Source organism: Chlorocebus sabaeus, chromosome 26, assembly GCF_047675955.1.
Source record: "Chlorocebus sabaeus isolate Y175 chromosome 26, mChlSab1.0.hap1, whole genome shotgun sequence".
Lineage (NCBI taxonomy): Eukaryota > Metazoa > Chordata > Mammalia > Primates > Cercopithecidae > Chlorocebus > Chlorocebus sabaeus.
This window is the reverse complement of record NC_132929.1, coordinates 24,004,586-24,026,395: the sequence shown is the minus strand read 5'-3', so window position 1 is coordinate 24,026,395 and position 21,810 is coordinate 24,004,586. Positions and strand designations below refer to the sequence as shown.

At 40.7% G+C, this 21,810-nt stretch overlaps 1 protein-coding gene and 1 long non-coding RNA gene across 4 annotated transcripts in view; one reads left to right on the top strand and one right to left on the bottom strand.

Annotated features, from left to right (window-relative positions):
• Positions 1 to 21,810, top strand: part of LOC103245672 (uncharacterized) — a 117,879-nt gene that overhangs the window by 34,911 nt on the left and 61,158 nt on the right. The gene's annotated exons all lie outside the window — the stretch shown is intronic.
• DUT (deoxyuridine triphosphatase) lies at positions 10,063 to 21,799 on the bottom strand. 3 transcript variants are annotated; one of them, XM_073012150.1, is made up of 7 exons: positions 21,702 to 21,799; positions 20,530 to 20,668; positions 18,436 to 18,527; positions 16,865 to 16,909; positions 11,602 to 11,676; positions 11,383 to 11,453; positions 10,063 to 10,941 (listed from the first exon to the last, which is right to left on the bottom strand). In XM_073012150.1, exons 1-7 carry the CDS (start codon positions 21,724 to 21,726, stop codon positions 10,885 to 10,887), a joined length of 504 nt encoding a protein of 167 aa, XP_072868251.1. In that variant the 5' UTR covers positions 21,727 to 21,799; the 3' UTR covers positions 10,063 to 10,884. The 3 variants fall into 3 exon arrangements, with proteins under 3 accessions (XP_072868251.1, XP_072868250.1, XP_008014903.3); XM_073012149.1 differs by lacking the exon at positions 21,702 to 21,799 and adding an exon at positions 21,445 to 21,513; XM_008016712.3 differs by lacking the exon at positions 21,702 to 21,799 and adding an exon at positions 21,129 to 21,408.

Genomic DNA, 21,810 nt, shown 5'->3' with positions numbered 1-21,810 from the left:
TAGTAGTTGGGACTACAAGCGTGAGCCATTATGCCTGGCTAATTTTTGTATTTTTTGTAGAGACAGGGTTTTGCTATGTTTCTTAGGCTGGTCTTGAACTCCTGGGCACAAGCGATTTGCCCACCTCACTTCTCCCGCGGTGCTTTGATTACAGGTGTGAACCACCACGCCCGGTCTCCTCCCACCTTTCTTTTGCCATCCTCTGTGCTCATTACCTGGTTTCTTAACCTCATTGTCAGACATTTGAGTAATATCAGTATTCCTGAAGCTCAGCTCTAGTGATAAAATTATTCTTTGTCCAAAACTCTTCCGTGACTGGCCATTGCTTCCTTGACGTTTAGGACCCTCTAGAGCAGATCTGCAACCTACCATTCCAGAAGAGTTACCAACAATTCCCTACAAGTCCTTTATACTGCAGTCCATTGGAACTTTGGTTTTGCCATTTCTTGAATATACCTCATGCCCTCTTTGTATTTTCATAGCACATCACATATGTCACACTATCTGTATTTGCACAGATGCCTATATTTGTCTTACTTCCCCTGCTACAGATGGTAACCTTCCTAAGGATAATTACTACCACTTATTGACTAAATACTTTTTGCCTTGGACTGTGTAAGATACTTTACACCTATCATCTCTAGATCTTCTAATAAAGTAAGGTAGATATTATTAACTTTATTTTTCAGATGGAAAGGCAGACTCAAGGTTCGATTGATGTCCTTAAGGTCACACAGTTAGCATGTGACAGCTCATGTCTTGGTTGTTTCACCTACACCATCTAGAAAAGCACTAAATTGAATAAACAATAATGCTCACACTTGCCTGGCACATAGATGCTAGGCAAACACAAGTATGCATGAATGATGGTGATTCTCTCTTAAATACAGCCAGCTCACTTTAGATAACTGCCACCAGGTGGCAGTACTTTGCCACGGCTGTACAGTCTGGTCTTACTTCATATAAAGGGAAAGGGGGAGAAGACTACAGAGATTATCTGACCCACTCTCTTTATTTTATGATAAAAATTGAGGATCTGGAAGTTTATTTATTGAAGATCTTTTAGTTAGTAAAACAACAGAATTTATTTTTATTTTTATTTTTATTATTATTATTTGAGACGAAGTTTTGCTGTTGTTGCCCAGGCTGGAGCGCAATGGCGCGATCTCTGCTCACTGCAATCTCCGGCTCCTGGGTTCAAGCGATTCTCCTGCCTCAGCCTCCTGAGTAGCTGGGATTACAGGTGCCCGCCACCACACCCACTAATTTTTGTATATTTAATAGAGACGGGGTTTCACCGTGTTGACCAGGCTGGTCTTGAACTCCTGACCTCAGGTGATCCACCCGCCTCGGTCTTCCAAACTGCTGGGATTACAGATGTGAACCACCGCGCCCAGCCAAGAACAGAACTCAAACTCAGATGTAAAACTCCCAAAGTTACTATTTTTTCATTAGATCAGGATCATTTTTTACTTCAAAACTTGTAATTTATAATGTTCCCATATATTTTCAATATTAAAAATATTTGTTAAAGTAGTAAATGCAATACAAATTTAACAAAAGTATTTTATAACAAAATTTTAATCATTTCTTAGTCAAGTAATATAGTTTTCATGTTTAAAAAATGTTAAAATAGGCTAGGCACAGTGGTTCATGCCTGTAATCCTAGCACTTTGGGAGGCTGTGATGGGCAGACCATGACCTCAGGAGTTCAAAACCAGCCTGGCCAATGATGAAACCCCCTCTCTACTAAAAATATTAAAAAATTAGCTGAGCATGGTGGTGCGCGCCTGTAATCCCAGCTACTCAAGAGGCTCAGGCAGGAGAATTGCTTGAACCTGGGAGGCAGAGGTTGCAGTGAGCCGAGATTGCACCATTGTACTCCAGCTCTGGGCGACAGAGCAAGACTCCGTATCAGAAACAAACAAACAAACAAACAAACAAAAACAACAACAAAAACAAACAAAACAGTTAAAATACAGATCATGCAAAAAGGAAAAAAGTACCTGCAATTCCAACAGCCAAAGATATCATCATTTTGGCATATATTCTCCTAGAGTTTTCTTTACTCATAGGTAAATCCATTTTTGAAACATAGGATCAAACTTATATATAATTTGGTAATTTGTTAATCTTTTTTTTTTTTTTTTTTTTGAGATGGAGTCTCACTCTGTTGCCCAGGCTGGAGTGCAGTGGCCGATCTCGGCTCACTGCAAGCTCCAGCTCCCGGGTTCATGCCATTCTCCTGCCTCAGCCTTGCGAGTAGCTGGGACTACAGGCGCCCGCCACCACACCTGGCTAATTTTTTGTATTTTTAGTAGAGACGGGGTTTCACTGAGGTCTCAATCTACTGACTTCATGATCCGCCTGCCTCAGCCTCCCAAAGTGCTGGGATTACAGGTGTGAGCCACCGCTCCCAGCCAGTAATTTGTTAATCTTAACTCTTTTCTCTAATCTTACTCTCGTAGTTATTAGACTTTTTCTTTATGAGATATCCTGGATCTTTTAGAATCTTCCCAACTTAACTGTGTTTAGTTGCCATGAAAGACTTTTTAGTATTTTTTAATCATATGCTTCTTGAGAGAATTCTTCCAGTGAAAATTTGTTTCATTTATAATTTCTTTTCCATTTTTTCATTCCCTTTTCAGTAAAAGAGCAATATCAAAACACTGCTTACATACCCGTCTCCAAAGGAAAAGCATCTTTTCACAAAAGGCATTTTATCTTCCCTTTTGAGAAGTTACTTCTCCCCATTTCACCTCTCTTCTTTAGGATGATAATACTAGATGGTGTTTCTCAGCTAAAAGGACCAGGTCAGCCCGGTGTGGTGGCTCACACCTGTAATCCTAGCACTTTGGCAGGCCAAGGCGGGTGGACCACCTGAGGTCAGGAGTTCAAGACCAGCCTAGCCAACATGGTGAAACTCAGTCTCCACTAAAAATATAAAAATTAGCTGGGCATAGTGGCAGGTGCTTGTAATTCTCCAGGAGAATCATGTGAACCCAGAAGGCAGAGGTTGCGGTGAGTCAAGATCACACCACTGCACTCCAGCCTGGGCGACAGAGTGAGACTCTATCTCAAATAAATAAACAAACAAATAAAAAAATTTAAAAAATAAAAGGACTAGGTCAGTTACCAATAAAACAATATATATTTTACATTAATGAATGGAAGATGGAAATGGTTTTAAATGCTTGATCAAGAATTATACTGTTATCTTTACTAGAGTGTTCACATGCTTGTTAGCATGGATTTTGTGTGTAAAGTTTTCTGTATATCCAGAGATATTCTGTGAATCTATAAGTTTTACTGCTAATACAATGGTCCCTCAGTATCCATGGGGGATTGGTTCTGGGAGATCTCTCCACCCCCTGCAGATACCAAAATCCTTGGATACTCAAGTCCCTTATATAAAATTGTATCATATTCATAGAACCTATGCATATCCTCCTGTATACTTTAAATCATCTCCAGATTACTTATAATACCCAATACAATGTAAATGCTATGCAAAAAGTTGTTATGCTGTATTGGTTAGGGAATAACAAGAAGGAAAAAAAAGTCTGCATATGTTTAGTACAGGCACACCACCTTTATTTTTTCAAATATTTTTGATCCATGGTTGGTTTAATTCACAGACACAAAACCCATAGATACAGAGGGCTGACCATCTTATAATTGAACTTTGGCCCATATGATTTTTAAATTTTTTCATTTTATTTGTCCATATGTTATTGGGGTACAGGTGGTATTCGGTTACATGAGTAAGTTCTTTAGTGGTGATTTGTGAGATTTGGTGCACCCATCACCCGAGCAGTATACACTGCACCCTGTGTAGTGTAGAGTCTTTTATCCCTCTCCCTGCTCCCACTCTTCCCCCAAGTCCCCAAAGTCCATTGTATCATTCTTCTGCTTTTGCATCCTCATAGCTTAGCTCTCACATATCAGTAAGAACATACGATGTTTGGTTTTCCATTCCTGAGTTACTTTTATCCTATGTAATCTGCAGTTCTGGTGACTGATATTCGATCCTCACTACCTTAGGGTATGCAGTAGAAATAAGCAGTAGGGAGAGAAAGGAAGCTGGATTGCATAGATAGTATGAACTATTGGTACTGTCCTACCAGAGAGCCCTGCTGGAGGTGAAGACGCAGGGGGAAAGAAGGGCAAGTAAGACATAGGTCGTCTGGGGACAGTCAACAGACAATCAACACACGGGGACTGGGGCAGGAGCTCTGCTGAGAATGCTTTCTATGTGACTACTTGGACTACTCAATACACATTTAATTTTGCCAGTTATGTTCAAGGTCCAGTAACCCCAATCTCTCATGTATTCGCTTCACAACACTCCAGGTGTCCGAATATCTTGGCCCTCCAGCCTACCCTGTTCTTCCATTGATAAGATATGAAAAGATGAAAAAGAAGTTGAGGTACCAATTTCCTGCAAGGTGGGATGGAGATGGCCAGGAAATATACTACTGTGAAGGGAGGGTGCTATGAAACTCAGATCTTGGGCCCTGGCCTCCTTGCCCAGCCAAGTCAACTGTTTAAATAATACTATGTTGCTTCCTTTGCAAATAGCCCCACTGAAGTATATTAATTGATGGAGCGTCAGATTCGTCTGTAGGAGATTCCCCGTTACTTCTCTTCTGGTGTACATATAGCACCAAGGACAGGAATGAACAGTGGACATCATTAGTGAGGCAGACTGTCAAGAAAGAAGAAAACTGCCTGATTTTTGCTCAGAAATTACTAAGACTGGCAAATGGTCTGCTATTCAATTTGTAGCTAATCTGAAAATCATAAGGTCTTCTCCTTGGCCATAAGTAAATAACTTTGGTTTCCTTTCTAGTGCAGAAGAACTTGCCTTTAGAAAAAGACACTTCCCTGGTCTCCCTTTGCCCCAGCAGGAATCTAGCAAATGGGAATGGAAAGCTCAATGAGCTCAGGAAGCAAGCCTCATTAGCATAAGGCTTCCACCTCCTAGAACACCAGTTTATTTTCATTTTTACTTCTTTCTTATAACTGTAAAGGCCCATATTTTTTTAAAAAAGAAAAATCTCAATTTAATAATCTAATCCTCTATCTTAAGAAACTAGAAAATGAAAAGCAAACTAAAGCAATCAGAAAGAAAATAATATAGAGTGGCAATAAATGAAGTAGAGGATATAAAAAGTAGAAAAATCAAAACCACTTTTGATTCTTGAAAATATCAATAAAAGTAATGAATCTTTATCTTGACTAACCAATAATAAAAGAGAGAAGACTCACATTACTAAAATCAGGAATGAAAGAGGTACATTACTATTGACCTTGTAGAAATAAAAAGGATCGGCAGGGTGTAGTGGCTCACGCCTATAATCCCAGCACTTTGGGAGGCCGAGGCAGGTGGATCACCTGAGGTCAGAAGACAGTGAAACCTGTCTCTACTAAAATACAAAAATAAATAAATAAATAAATAAATAAATAAATAAATAAATAAATAAGAAATTAGCCAGGCATGGTGGTGCACGCCTGTAGTCCCAACTACTCAGGACGACTGAGGCAGGGGAATCGCTTGAACCTAGGAGGTGGAGATTGCAGTGAGCTGAGATCGCGCCACTGCACTCTAGCCTGGCGACAGAGTGAGACTGTCTCTCAAAAATAAATAAATAAACAAATAGGATTATAAGAACACTATCAACAAGTGTATGCCAAGAAATTAGAAAACCTAGATGAAATGGAGAAACTTCTAAAAAGACACAAACTACCTGTGATGGTTAATACTGTCAACTTGATTGGATTGAGGGATACAAAGTATTAATCCTGGGTGTGTCTGTGTGGGTATTGCCAAAAGAGATTAACATTTGATTCAGCAGGCTGGGGAAGGCAGATCCACCCTGAATCTGGTGGGCACAATCTAAATAGTTTCCGGTGAAGATAAAGCAGGCAGAAGAACGTGAAAAAGCAGGGATGGACCTAGCCGCTGAACCTACATCTTTCTCCCGCGCTGGATGATTCCTGCCCCCAGATATCGGACTCTGAGTTCTTTAGTTTTGGGACTTGGACTGGCTCTCCTTGCTCTTCAGCTTGCAGACAGCCTATTGTGGGACCTGGTGATCCTGTAAGTTAATACTTAGTACTCTCCGCTTTTCAGTTCTGTCCCTCTAAGAGAACCCTGACTAATACAGATTTTGGTACCAGAAGTGGTTCTAGGGGAACAGAATATTAAGGGTGGAGTTCTTTTGTTGGTTTTGGGGTTTCTGGAATTGGCTGCTTAATATGATTGGACCCCAAAATGCTAAGGACTCTACTTCTAATAGTATGGAGAACATTGATAGTCCTTGGTGTGAACTGTTTAGACAGTCACGCAAAATAAATGCATTTGACACTCCTGATTCACTGCTCATGAGAGGCTGCTCATGAGAGGCAAGGAGTTTAGCGACTCTATACATAATACCTTAGACCATATGTGGACAACCAAGGAATATAATGAAATTGGTTGTTTGCTCCTAAGTTCAGCAAAGTGATGAAAGAAAATGATGAACTCAGGGATTCCGTCTCCTGGCTTCAGAAGCAGATACCGAGCCTCAAATCTGCTAAGATTGCCCTGAGTGAGTCTTATCTCCTGTAGAGAAAGAGCTGAAGTTGTGGAAAAACAGACACAAACTCTTACGCGAGTGGCTGACTTGCAACAGAAAGGTTTACGCACAACCTTGGGAGGTGTCTACCGTTACAGTGAGGGTATTGATTGGAAAAGAATGAGACCCTGCAACTTAGAATGGGGACGTGTGGGAGGACCCTGATGAAGCTGGGGACATTGAATTTGTAAACTTCTGACGAACATTTTTTGCCAGAAGGGATAGTTTCTCCATCCCCAGTAGAGGCAACATCCCCCCACCCTGACCCATGCTGCCATATCAGCCTTTCCACCTTTGTCTGAGGAGATAAATCCTGCGCTGCCTGAGGCAACAGTGATGGCCTCCCCTGAGGCAGTTCCAGGCAAAATAATGTTGATTCGTCTCAGGAGCCACCCCCACCGCTCCTGTTTGCTTCTAGACCTATAACTAAACTGAAGTCCCAGCAAGCCCCTACAGGTGAGGCTGAGAATGTGACCCATTAGGAGGTGCTCTACACTCAAGAACTGCTTGAGTTGTCTAATTTATATAAACAGCAATCTGGAGAACAGGCATGGGGATGGATATGAAGTGTATGGGATAATGGTGGAAGGAGCATAGAGTTGGATCAGGCTGAATTTACTGATGTGGGCCCACTAAGTAGGGACTCTGCATTTAACGTTGCTGCTTGGGGAGTTAAAAAAGGTTTTTATAGTTTGTTGTTTAGCTGAAATATGGATTAAAAGTTGGCCCACCCTGAGTGAGCTGGAAATGCCTGATCTCCCTTGGTTTAATGGAAGGGATCCAAAAGCTTAGGGAGATTGGGATGCAGTGGATTAGTCACTTTAGACCTACTCCTCCCAGCTGGGAGGGTCCAGAAGATATACCCTTGACCAATGTCTTGTGAAATAGATTTGTGAGGACGGTATCTGCATCTCTGAAGAGCCCTGTAATTGCTCTTCTCTGTATGTTAGATCTAACGGTGGGAACTGCAGCCACTCAACTACAAAATTTAAATACAATGGGAATAATTGGATCCTGAGGTGGCAGGGGCCAAGTGGCAGCACTCAACCATCAAAGGCAAGGTGGACGTAGTAACCACAATGGACAGCAGAGGCAAAGCGGCAATCAGAATAGTCTGACTCGTGTAGAGCTCTGGCATTGGCTAATTAATCAGTGTTCCTAGAAATGAAATTGATAGGAAGCCTACTGCATTCCTACCTAAATTATACAAACAGAACACTTCTAGGTCTAATGGACAAAAGACTAATTTGAATTATAAAAACAGAGAATCATGGCCCCTCAATCAGTTTCCAGACTTGAGCCAGTTTACAGACCCAGAACCCCTTGAATGAAGGGGAGGCCAGGTTCTCTTGAGGCAGGACCCCACTCTATTACCGACAATTTATGCAGTGCATCTTTCTCTCATCCTTCCGCAAGGAGACCTCTGGCTTTTACCGGGGTAACTGAGCACTGGGGAAAGAGAAATAATCAGACATTTTGGGGACTACTGCACACTAACTCTGAGCTGACATTGATTCCAGGGAACCCAAAATGTCATTATGGTCCTACAGTTAAAGGAGGAGCATATGCAGGTCAGAAAATTAATGGAGTTTTAGCTCAGGTCCGACTTACAGTAGGTCCAGTGGGTTCCTGGACTCATCCTGTGGTCATTTCCCCAGTGCCAGAATGCATAATTGGCATAGACGTACTGAGCAACTGGCAGAACCCCCACACTGGTCCCTGACTGGGTGAGGACTATTATGGTGAGAAAGGCCAAATGGAAGCCATTAGAGCTGGCTCTACCTAAAAAATGAGTAAATCAGAAATGATATTGAATCCCTAGAGAGATTGCAGAGATTATTGTGCCACCATCAAGGACTTGAATGATGCAGGGATGGTGATTCCCATCACATCCCCATCCAACTCTCCCATTTGGCCTGTGCAGAAGACAGATGGATCTTGGAGAATGACAGTGTATTATCATAAGCTTAACCAAGTGGTGACTCCAATTGCAGTTGCTGTACCAGATGTGGTGTCATTGCTTGAGCAAGTTAACACATCTCCTGGTACCTGGTATACAGCCATTGACTTGGCAAATGCCTTTTTCTCCATTCCTGTCCATAAGGCCCATCAAAAAGAATTTGCCTTCAGTTGGCAAGGCCAGCAATATACCTTTACTATCCTACCTCAAGGGTATATTAACTCTCCAGCTTTGTGTCATAATCTTATTTGGAGAGACCTTAATTGCTTTTTGCTTCTGCAAGCTATCACACTGGTCCATTACACGGATGACATTATGCTGATTGGATCCAGTAAGCAAGAAGCAGAAAGCACACTGGACTTATTGGTGAGACATTTGTGTGCCAGAGGATGGGAAATAAATCCAACTAAAATTCAGGGAACGTCTACCTCAGTAAAATTTCTAGGGGTCCAGCGGTGTGGGGCCTGTTGAGATATTCCTTCTAAGGTAAAGGATAAGTTGCTGCATTTGGCCCCTCCTACAACCAAGAAAGAAACACGCCTAGTGGGCCTATTTGGATTTTGGAGGCAACACATTCCTCATTTGGGTGTCTTACTCCAGCTCATTTATCGAGTGACCTGAAAGGCTGCCAGTTTTGAGTGGGATCCAGAACAAAAGGCTCTGCAACAGGTCCATGCTGCTGTGCAAGCTCCTCTGCCACTTGGGCCATACGACCCAGCAGATCCAATGGTGCTTGAGGTGACAGTGGCAGATAGGGATGCTGTTTGGAGCCTTTGGCAGGCTCCCATAGGTGAATCATAGCAGAGGCCTCCAGGATTTTGGGGCAAGGCGTGAGCCACCGTGCCCGGCCTACAGCAGACTTTCTGTAAGAGGTAACTAATATTAACAGTGTAAACTAAGACCATATTTCTCGGTAGCCATGTAATACTGTTTGTTCTTACTCAACTGTTATTCGGTATTGATCATAGTTCAGGTGCACAAAACAGAATCCATTCTGGTTAGTTTAGCAGAAAAACATTTAAATGTCATTGACAACAGAAATAATTTATAGCCCAACCTAGTACACAAAAATGGTGGCTATGTCCCAGTGAGTTGATTTCATGACTCACTAATGAACTGTGACCCATAGATGGACAATTACATTGCAGGGTATTAAATGTCTTGGAGAATCACCAGAAAAGAACAGTCTTGCCTGTGCTTCCACAAACTGGGTGGCCAAGCAAACTGATAGTTCCAGAAACACTCCATGTGTATAACCCACACCCTCAAAATGATGCCTGGTGTCTCAGAATCTGATGGACAAAACCTAAGTGACACCAAAAAACCCTGACACAAAGGAATTTGAGAAACATAGTAAAGACAGGAAAGCACACTAGCAGAAACTTCCAAAAGATGTCAATCAAGCTAAGCCACAGAATCAGTTCCGTATCTGCAATGAAATGCTGCTTATGTATGTGAGACAGAAAAACCTGGTGGCCGAAGTATGTATTATTTCATTTATCTTATCCCTATAAATGGCATATTTTCTTGATTACAGCCTATTGCTACTTCACTTAGGGAAACTCATAGCTACAACCAGTACAACTTGCCTGATGAGATGAAATTCAGGGGAACAAATCAAAGGTAGCAAATCCCCAAGTTACATGTCTTTCACAAACATACCTCTACCCAGTCAATAGAGGATTTATCAAAAGAAAGATTAATAGTGGAAAAATAAACTGAGGATTCTTCTCTCACCCTCATCACAAAGAATCTTAAGATTAAAAAGAAGTTTTTAAACTAGTGAAGAGAAGGAAGAACAAGGAATACCTTTAATCTCTCCTTTTCATTTCATTTTCTTTTAGTTCAGCTTATGCAAGATTTTGTACCTTGTGTAAGAATTTAAGTTTACTGAATACAAAATATTGCTTAAGATTTAAAGGAATTAAAGCAAAATAAGTTGCTGAAGGGGGATCATTTGAGTTAAATACAGGTTTTTTTTTTTTAAATCTGTAATTGATGTACATTTGACTTTAAGAAGACACTTTACATCAGGTCACCACAAAGCAGATTTACATACAACCATCAATTGCAGAAAAACAAAGTTTCTTTTTGATCCAAACACAAAAAGCTTTGTGTTTTATTTTTTTATGATCTCTTCCTTGACCATAAAAAAAAAAAAAAAAGTAAAAAATGCAGTACTTTTCGAAGGTGAAGCTAGTAAGTTTACAGAAGTGCAAAACACCAAAACACTTTAAGCAAAAACTTTTTTTTTTTTTTTAAGAAAAACGTATGACTTCTCATTTTCTGTTCTTGGCATAAATTTTAATTCTTTCCAGTGGAACCAAAACCGCCTGAACCCCTTTCGGTGTCATCCAAAGCCTGAAAGATAGACAGATAGAAAGGTGGTAAGCTTCACCGTTTTTTTGAGTCTCTTTCAGTTTTCCTCTCCAGCTCCTAAGAAAAATATAGCCAGAATTCTCCTCTTGCTATATCATCTTTTCAAAAGGGAGATTACAGAAAGAAGAAAATTAAATTCTAAAAAGCTCCATAAATTAGAATATTGGGTAACTTTTAAAAATTCTAATATTAGAAGTTCACAGTATGTTTAAATAACTTATTATGCAAAGTAAATACTACATAATAGCTACATGAAAACCATTTTAAGAAATTCTTAAAACTAGTATTTTAAATTTGCTTAAAATAAGTTTAGTCATATATACTATTTAGTTACAAACAGCATATTAAATACTCAAGATTATACATATTTCTTCACTTAAGATGTTATATTACTTATTCTCTATCATCCTTTGTAATACTTACTTGAACTTCTTCTATTTCTGGATAAAAAATCTGTTCGCAAATGAGCTGTGCAATTCGATCACCCTTTTTGACTTCAAAGAAAGAATAGTTTATTATTGATATTACTGACATTCTCCACATCCTGTCTTATTCAATGAGAATTAAAAGAGTCAATATTATTTACACATACATGACTCCGAAAATTCACTAGAATTATGTGAATGTATATATTTAACATACCTTCAAACTTGTCTTTGCCAAAATTAAACAGTACAACACCAACATTTCCTCTATAATCTTCATCTATGACACCAGCTAGAAAAAAGAATAATAATAATATCTCGATTTTTGCTATCTGAATACTAGAGGTGTAAGATCTCAAAATCATTGTTATGTAGCTCTGAGATTTGTATTCTTACAATTGAATAAGTGAATCTTGCCCTGGTACTATGTAAAGCCTAAAACCAAGAAATGATATTACTAAAATACAAATAAAAATTTAGAAAACACACCCTAATTTTCCAACCTGTCACTCCTTATCAAATGGCAACCATTTCCTCTTTTAAGCTGGGAGTAGCAATGACCATCTCCAACCTACTATCTACCCACTGCACACTTGCCAAAAAGACTAGGAGGAAATTACAATTTGGGTTTTAAAGGCTTTTCCTGGTATCAGCTTCCCATTAATACCCAGATTGAAATACGATTGAGTCATAAATAAAAATGTAAAAAAGCCTAAAGCTCTGCAGTGGAATAAGTCAACGCTGACATTGTTAAGCAGCAGTCTTGCAAATCTTAGAACGTTCCATTTGTACGCTAAAAATGTACCTGAACTTTTCAGTTCATAATCTTCCTCTCCTTTTAATTTGAACCACCATCCTTTCTTAGAGCATGATTTCTCAGAAGACAGTAGCACATAGGCTTCCTGAGTGTAATTAGTACTTCTTTATATGTGTAATTAGTACTTCTTTGAGATTATGAACACAGCAGAAGATCTTTGCAGGGGGGACTTGAGCCAGGTCCCTGCCATAGCCCAGAGAGTTATACTTACCAGACTTGCTAGCATTTATCTTTGAGCCAATAATTTAAAACATTTCCATAAACACAAGCACAGATAATACAGGTGCACCAGGCCTTTTTGTTTTTTTATATTGATAAATAATTCACAAAGCATACAATTTATCCATTTAAAGTGTTACAGTTCCACAGTTTATAATGTATCAGAGTTGGCCAACTATCGTCACAGTCAATTATAGCACATTTTCATTACCCTCCCTCCGAAAATCCCCTGCCTTATTAGCAGTCACTTCCCTTCCTTCTCCCACTCCCAATTTCCTGCTATACATGTAATTCTTTCCCCTCAGTTTGTGAAAGGCTTGATAGGACTCACGTGAATCTAACTGAATACAGCTCCATGTCACATCTTACTTGTTATTAATATTCTACCCCCAACAAAAACCCTGATGAAGGAAAAAATATGGAACTAAAAATAATCATGTGTTCAGCTCAATGGGCAGTAATGCTATTTGCCCACACTCCTCGTTATCTGAAAGCTGAGAAAACAAACAAAAAAACCCCAAAACATACCCACCCACCATTTTTTAAGAACAAAGGTAATTCCAAAGCATATCCTTTCAATTTTCTCATATAAGGGGGGAAAAAAAGCAAATGCTTAGGTCCACCATATTCAGCAAAAACAACATTTTAGATTTTCCGAATGGATTACAACATACATTTAAATGAACCCCTGTGCTTTATGAATGAATTACTAGGGACAAGTGAATCTGAATTTAAGCACTTCTTAAAAGGTTCCTGATGCGATACTTTTACGAGAAGAGTGAGTATAAAACTGGGCAGAAAAGCAGCAAAGGCAGTTCATCTCCTGTCTGGCCTGAAGGAAACAATCAATTATTGAACTTGACCAATTTGAATTACCAAATCCTGCTTTATTTCTCCACTGTCAGTTGACCATTAATTTAGACCTCAATATTTATGAAAAAAATTGATATAAAGATGAAACCAGCTGTTTTCCACATTACCTATATGGAAAAAACTTTGACGGCAGGGACAATTTAAATTAGATTTAATGAAGAAATCCCTCAACATAGCATGTTGTTCCATGTTAGAAAAAATGGCCACAGTAGGCTAGAGAACTTCCATGCTGGGAGATTCTGAGGTACAGGCTAGTAATTCATCTATCTTGAATGAGTTAGAGAAAGACAATATGGACTGACTGACTTCTGAACTATTCTGTTTCTACTTTATTCGAAAATTTTTAAATAACCAAAACAATACAAATACATATAAAATAAAAGCTTATAATATTCTCTTACCCTCCCTGAGATAGCTAATGTTACAGAAATATCTTACATACTACTTTTTTTCTACTTATCCTTTGAGATTAATAAATGTAAATGTTAGCCATTCTTTTTAGATACAAGATATGGAAATATGGTATCTCTTTTTCTCTTTCTTTTTTTGGCAGGGTCTCACTCTATAGCCCAGTCAGGAGTATAGTGGTATGATCACAACTCACTACAGCCTCAACCTCAAGTGATTCTCCCACCTCAGCCTCCAGGTGCACAGGCACCACCACACCTGCCTAATTTTTGTATTTCTTGTAGAGAGAAAGTATCCCTATGTTGCTCAAATGAGCCTCAAACTCCTGGATTCAAGCAATCTGTCTGTCTCAGCCTCCCAAAGTGCTGGGATTACAGGCATGAGCCACAATGCCCAACCTGTACCATATGTTTCTATGTAACTATTCTCTTACATAATATTAGACACAGGCTGCTTTTACATTTTCCTATAAAAAATAAAGAAGCCCTTTAAATATATCCTTGTACATTAATGGTTTTTATTTTCATCAAATAGGTTGCAAAAAAAGGTGTAGCCATTCAAACTTCCATCAGCAATATTGGAGAATGCCCATTTCCAAAATGCTTGCCAATATCTGATGGCAACAATCTCTTACATTCTGGCCAATATCATGAGTACAAAATGGTTATCTCATTGCCTTACTTTTCATTCCCTGATGACTAGTGAGGCTGGACTTTTTTCCTCCCATTTGTTAGACATTTGCACGTCCTCATCTATATTTTGTTCATGTTTTTTTCCCTCATTTTTCTTTTTCATAGAAATTGTAAATATTTGCTTGTTGGCTTTATAGTATCTTCTAACATACAAAAACATTCTCTTTCTGTAAAGGCCTCTGCTGTATCTGTAAAGTAGTCCTATCAGAACTACTCAAATGACTGGGTGTCTTGAATTCTAGAGACAGGTGATCTTTACACTTGGGCCAAGAAAATGTGAAAAACCTGTAACTGACTAAAAGAAATTAAGTAGTTTGAAGTCAATTCAAACGTATGGCAGAAGAAAAGGCCCTCAACAGTTTTTTTTTTTTAACATGAATGCTGATGGTATAAAACTTTCAGTAGTTCCAAATTCATTTACCACCCAATTGCCATTTGACCTTCAAGAAAAGCCTTCTCTGCCTACAGGATATAAGTATCAGGGACATTTTTCCTCAGAGAAAGTAGAAAGTATCTTGAAGTTATCACTGGAAAAATCATGCATTGGAACTGGCAGAGTGATTAACTGACTTCAGGCAAAAGTTTTACTGTGTCAAGAGTTTGGCATGTCATTTGTTGGAAACCTTTTTTTAGTGAAGAACTATCCACACCTACCAGATGTGAATTCTGAACAGAATCCTGAATGCTCAACTTTTCCCTTTGACCCTTATTTACAGCCTGGGATTTCTAACAACATCTCTTTTCAGAAATAAAAACTGTTGCCAATTATGATAAACTTGTGCCTAAGGGAGACTGTTAAGGTTCTCTGCATCCAAGAACACACCACAGTGTAATTTTATGAATAATACCATACCAACCACCAGGCAAACTAACTTTCCATTCTTTTACATGAATTTTTTTCCAGAAAGTTGTTTTAAACAGAGCAAAAATTAGTAACAAAGTCGAAAAAAAGAAAAAGTTTCCACATAAAAACAATCTGTGAAGTCCCTAAGGACAGAAATTATATCTCACAGAATCTAATATGTGCCAAGCACTGTATTAGGTATTTTATACATATTATCATTGAATCCTCCCACCTCTCAGAGGCAGGCACACCAATTTCCATTGAAAGATGAGGAAACAGGTTCAGAAAGGTTAATAACTAGTTAGTGACAGAGCTGGGACCTAAATCCAGTTGTTATTCCAAAGCTCCTGTTCCTTGCACAATCATTTGAAACTTCGTTGAAAATATATACAATCATTTATATTCTTAAGTTACAGTCCCAAATGACCATAGTTGACCTTGTAAAAGGTCAACTTACAGAGCATAACTTACAGAGCCCAAGGAATCCTCAACCCGAGAGTGGGCTGTCCATGTCCATCCCTGCTTTGTAAAACTTAGCTCCCCTTTAGTCCCTAAGAACTGGGAACTTTTGGGGTCCTGTCTTGGCCAACAGCACCACCTAGTGACACTATGGAGACACCACGCCCACCAAATGTCTGACTAAGGAGTAGGTCTAGGATAGCCAGGTGTCATTAAGTGCTTAGTTAGCCCTTGCAGTGGCACATAAAAGTGAGCTAATGTTTAATAAAGTCAGGACATGTTTAGTTGGTGAGGGGGATACAGCAGGGTAATCTTCACACTTAATTGCAGTGGAAAGAATGAGGGGGTTGGAATCACACAGAGACTCCAGTTTTTAACCACATAACCACGTGGGCTCATTTCTAAGCCAGAGCTATATAAAGTAGCTCTGTAAAAACGGGTGGAGGAGGAGATCTAGCATACCTACTTATGTGGGGCCAAGATATCTTGTTAAATGAAACATTCACTACTGATGGGATAAAGGATCAGTATGTGGGGACCACGTTAAGTGGGGTCTGGATCCCAGCTGGGGGAGACCCGAAACAAGGAAACCACATCAGGAAAATATAAGTTTCCTTACGATAAGAGGAGTAGCTCTGTAGCAAGAGTAGTTAGCAAAGGACACTGAAGGTTCTTCGTGAAAGGTACCACATGAGGTAGGGTTAACTTTGGGAGACATGAGAAAGACTTTATTATAAGGGAAACAGGTACCATAGAGGACTGTCTTGACAAATTTAGAGAAAAGTGTTTTCTCTCCTGACTTCAGGGAAAGATTTTCTTGTTATATTTTGCTAAAGACAGATAGCTCTCTTATGAAGAAAATTCTTACAAGATAGCCTTGGGTTTTCTAGAACTCTTGCTGCTTAAATAATTACCTAATTATTACATCATTAAATCTAAGTCATTAATAATCAGGTAATAATTATTTTAAAAATTAAGTTAGTAGTTAAGCAAAATATAATTGCTTAAAATAACCACAAAGCTTTGCCTCCTCATATTATAACAACAAGCTTTCCTCTAATCATTTTATTTTCTTAAAAATAAAATCTGTCATTTGAATATTACCTTTTAAACAAAGACAAAGTAAATGCTTGCAAACATTTACAGAATAAAAAAGGAAATGTATTACCTCCTACATCAATAAAGTGTTTTGCAGCCAAGCCTGACCGTGGAGCTAAAAAACAAAAAAGGAGACATTGGTTATTTTAAGGGGGAAGGGCTATACCAGAGATAACTGACGCAATTTAAGCATGTCATTCTCTTCACCTGTAATATCTACATCTTCATCTTAACTTTAGCACACGGTTTTGAATTAAAGAATATATATTCATCATACTGCATTACCAAAGTTGGAAAGACTAGTTTAGGAAAATTCTACAAGGTTTTAATTCAAAACTAACTTAAACCACTCCCATGTGACTTCAGTTAGAATATTTGGTGCTGCAGACAGGGGAGAAGGACTGCTAGAATGAGCTGAAAGGTGAGCAAACGGGAACAACTGTAGGCTGCTCTTTCAAGAAGTTAAGCCTCAAAGGGGAAGAAAGAGGAGTGTGGCCAGCAGGAACACTACTGAGGAAGAAGACTTTGGTTTTAAGATGGGAAACCACAACATGTACAATGTAGATGGGAAGGGAAAGGAAGGGGAAGGGAGATGGAAACAAACCTAACCAAATAGTAGCAGAGCATAGCCTACAACTTGGGACCCCACTATTCATGATTCAGATGCCAAAAGACATGCCTGTAGGAAACACACGAACCAGAGTAAGATAAACAGGCTAATATCAGTTAACTAAAAATGCCAAAAACTAAGTCTCAATGATTCAATACTAGTATACTTTTTAATCCTAAAAACTGAAAAAAATAAAAAGCTATGGTTACACCTTATTATTGCAGACTCAAGCATTAGGCCTATAATTAATTATCCTAACTAGTATTTTATTTTAGAATAATTTAAATCAGGCACTTTGTCAATAATGCTGCCTCTTTCTATACTAACCTTTATTTCACTCCATCTCCTGTCCCTTCCCCTGAAAAAACTCTAAAAAATGCAGTCAATGATGCCCAAGAGATGAGATGAGAGGCCATCTTGTTATCTTTTAAGGGCTGAAGTACTGGCAGTTTCCCCACTCATGGCTAATAAGATAGTGCCAGTCACTCCTTTCCCTGGAGGAGGGCGTCACAGCTCCATTGACTCCTTTATGTTTACTCTGGTTAGTCAAAAAGAACTTATGCTCTTGCAAAGAACTGTCTGGTAACAACTGATCCGCTCCAGAAAAATCAAACCTGTTGACTTGTACTCCATTTTGTCCTACCTCCTCCCAAAGCCTCTACAACACTGAAGAGTATCCCTTACCCTAACCCCATGACCAAACAAGAAAAGGTTAAGTAGGCTTACACACTCTGGGACCAACAAGGTCCCAAGTTTTACTCTCCTAATATAAAATGCCATGTTCTGAGAACAGCCTTCTAGGCCAATGTGAGCCTAAAAGCTCCAGTGAGGAAGGAGAAAAAAAGGGTCAAAAAGAGGCAAAGCAAAGATGTAAATAAAGACTTTCAAACAGTGCATTTGCTATCACAAATGGTGCTTCTTTTAGACACAGCCCAAGCAATATTGCCTGCTTATTACCCCAAATGAAACATGAAGAACGTTATCACAAAGGAGAACTTGACAAATAGTTACCTGTTTCTTAAATGACTCACCTACTCTTCCATAACACCCAGAAGGGAGCGCTATCTGAATGTCCGTTTTCACAAGAGTTTTCTCCATAGGTGGTATTGTGTAATCATAGGCACTAAGAAAATATTGAAAGAAAATAACTGCAAATCTATTTATAACATTTTCATATTTTCTTTGTGACCAAGCATATAAAATTGCTTTCAATATATTTAATGAATTAATGCAACTTTAGTTTCTAAAATCAACCTTGCTATGATGAATTCCCAATTCATCTTAAAAGTTTATGAAGAAGGTAGAGGTGGTTATTTTATTATTAAAATGACAGTTTTAGATAAAATAATTCTCCGTGAATATTTTTGGTGGTATGAAGAGATGTCAACATTGTAAATGTTTGCCCCTGAACAAAAGTTTATTGGGAAACTGAGGTACTTATTAGCATGAAAGGGCAGATAGGCAAACTTTCAAAGGTGGATGCTTTACTACCATAGTTTGAAAAGGAAAAAAAATGAAGAAAGAACAAAGAAAAAAGGCCAATTATTATTACTAATAATACTAGTTATCATTAAGCCTTTACTATGTGCCAGGCACAGTTCTAACTGGTTTACATATATTAACTCATTTTATTCTCACAATCATTTATGTGATTAGGGAATATCTGCAGAAGGAAAGGAGAAAATGGGTGGACAAAATAAGAGGGATAAAGAACTGTGTTATATCTGTCAGGTGGGGCTTGGTGGTTTGCCAAGCTTAGGCAATGAATTTCCCGGCTGAGGGAGAGAGCTGATCACTGTGAACAGTCCCTGGAGATGGACTTTGTTTAGGAACAGAATGTCTCTAAGATCCACGTAGCAAATGCTGCTACTCTTGCTATTACTGTGGCCCTCTGCTGGGTAGAAATTTAAGAGATCTTACAATGAGCAGAACCAGAAGTTTACTTTGGAGAACTTCATTAAGTCTGGTAAAGCAGTACTATACTTCCCCTTCTTTCGCTGAAATCCCTCTTTAAATAGTTATGGCCTAATTTATTACAGATACATTATTTCCATGTCTATTTCAGTCTACAGAAAGTCACCTGATTTTATTAGGAGGCTACTTAAGGTATCTTAAATCAAGGACTCCCCTAGGACTCAAAAGTGCTCCAAAATATACTTTGGAAAGGTCTAGTCAAACTACACCACTCTTTTATTCATTAAAATTAAGAGACCGTAGTTTTTCCAGCTGCAATTGTCCATACCTACTTTCCTTTTCCTTTCTTTTCTGTTGCTATCATCATGCACTACTTTCTCTTCTGTGCTTAAACCAATAGTTCTCATGTTTGAATTACCTGAGAAACTTTAAAATAAATCCCAATGCTTGGGATTTAGTATAAACTCTCCTTCCCTCTCAGCATTACTTTTCTCCTACCTTAATGGCTCTTAGAACTGGGCACAGTAGTCAAAAGAAAAAAAAAAAAAAAGCCCAAAATTCGGGATAAAAAATGGTATCATCTTCAAGTCTCTGGGGAAATCAATTCAGCTCTTCACAAACTCCCGCCTGCGTAAAAAGTAACACTTATCTAGTTAAGGATTGTTGTGAGGACTAAATACAACAGCATAAGGAAAGTTTTTAGTACAGGTAAAACGTGCTGTAGAAATGAAGTGTGGTAGTATTACAGGCAGTTCTGCCTTTCGTATTCGGATGCCTTCTGAAATTCCGCCCTGGGGCCAGATGAATGTATAGAAAATAACTTTTTAAGGCAGATGCATCTCTGTTCATCCTTCTTAGATGTTTTCACGCTCACATCTAGGCTCACACCTTGGCTTTTCTATTGAGCACAGCATCACCCTCAGGCCACTCGAAAGCCACCATGTGCCTTCCTCTCTATCTTCTATTTAGGAAGGGCACAATAAACGTTGCAAAGTAACGCCTTGCTAGACGCCGTATATTTTACTTATTCTGCAGTCTTTGCCCAAATCTCTAATTTATGCCAAAGATGAAAGCTAAAATTTTCAATATGAAAAAGGCTGAAATTCTATTTATAATTAGTGTGTTCCTGCGATCTCTTCGATGACTGTTTCTAGCTGTGGCAGCGGATGGCCGGCCCTTTCCAGCCTCCTCGCCGGGAGGTCCCCGCTCACCTGTACAGGTCGTAACCCGCGGCCCGCGCGGAGCCCCGGGTGGGGGCCGTGGCGTGCTCGGAGAGCCGGGCAAAGCGGAGCTGCATGCCGCCCTCCTCTGCAGGCCGGGGCCGCTTACTGGGTGAAATGGCGGGTGTCTCTTCAGAGCAGGGCATGGTAAAGCCAGAAGGCGAGCGAGGAGAGCGCCCGAGGAACAAGAGAGCGCACTATGAGTTGCGCCGCAGGGAACCCGCCAAAACCGAAATTTCCCGCCAGCTCCGCCCCACCCACCGCCCCCTCCGGGACGAGTCCACAGTTCTGGCCGAGAGGGGAGGCGGGATTCACATTTTGGGTTAGAAGCCCTTCTCGGAAAGCAGGTTTGGGATCGGAAACTACTGGGTCCCAGTCATCCATCCACATTCAGCGCGTAGGGCCGACGCTGGGGGACAGCTTTTGGGGCGTCGCCCTCACACACTAGAAAGCCGCCCCCCCCCTCCAGGGGACCCTAATGAACTTCCGCCGCGCGCACAGGGGCCGCCCGCCGGCCTACTTCCCCCACCGCCTCAAGCCGCGGGGCTTCCTTCCGGACGGCCGGGGCCCTTTGCCCGCTGCTCTCCTACCCTGCCCGGGCGCCGGGCATCCCCCCGGCTTAGGAAGCTCGCCCTTCCAGCCCGCGGCCCCGGCTGTACTGGCTCCGCGACAGCCTCGGCTCAGACTGCCAGCGCTGGACAGCGGCCAGGGCGTCCCGTGCTGCGCTGCGCGGCCGAGGGGCGGGCCTGGCGCGGAGAGTCCCGCGGCCTCGGCCCTCTGCCGTGCGCCTCGCGCGTTTTGCATCGCTGAGCGAAGCAGAGACGGAAGGAAATGGTAGCAGAGCGCGGGGCGAGGGCAGAGGAGAGTCATTTCCCCCAGAGTTTGGGCTGGTTGGCTTCTCGGCACCTCCGGACGTGCGCCAGGCTTCCACCCTGAAGACGCGCGCGTCCCGGAACATGACCTCGGAAGCAGTCGCCGCCGTGCGAGGGGCGTGGAGAGGCGGCGCAGGCCCTGGGGCACTAGGAAGACGGTGCCCTTGGCGTTCTGAGTCTTGCTGCCGCCTCCGGGTGCCTACGCCTCTTGCCCTCGCTCTTCTTGTTTGCTCGGGCCCCCATTTTTCCGAGAGTCCACCAGGCCTGGGCCCTGCTCCTGGGCTGACTTACCTGCGGCGTCACCGCCAGCGGCCATGACTCCCGGGCTCTGAGTTCAGCGGCGCCCTAAGCGCCGGAACCGCATGTGGGTGCCGGTGACAGTTACTGCACCCGGTGCGGC

Coding starts and splice junctions, on each gene's coding strand:
- DUT (XM_008016712.3), bottom strand. CDS start 21,408: ATGACTCTCCTCTGCCCTCGCCCCGCGCTCTGCTACCATTTCCTTCCG. Junction 16,910..18,435: donor TGGGTGTTATGGAAGAGTAG/GTGAGTCATTTA, acceptor TTTGTTTTTTAG/CTCCACGGTCAGGCTTGGCT. Junction 10,942..11,382: donor CAGAAATAGAAGAAGTTCAA/GTAAGTATTACA, acceptor TCTATCTTTCAG/GCTTTGGATGACACCGAAAG.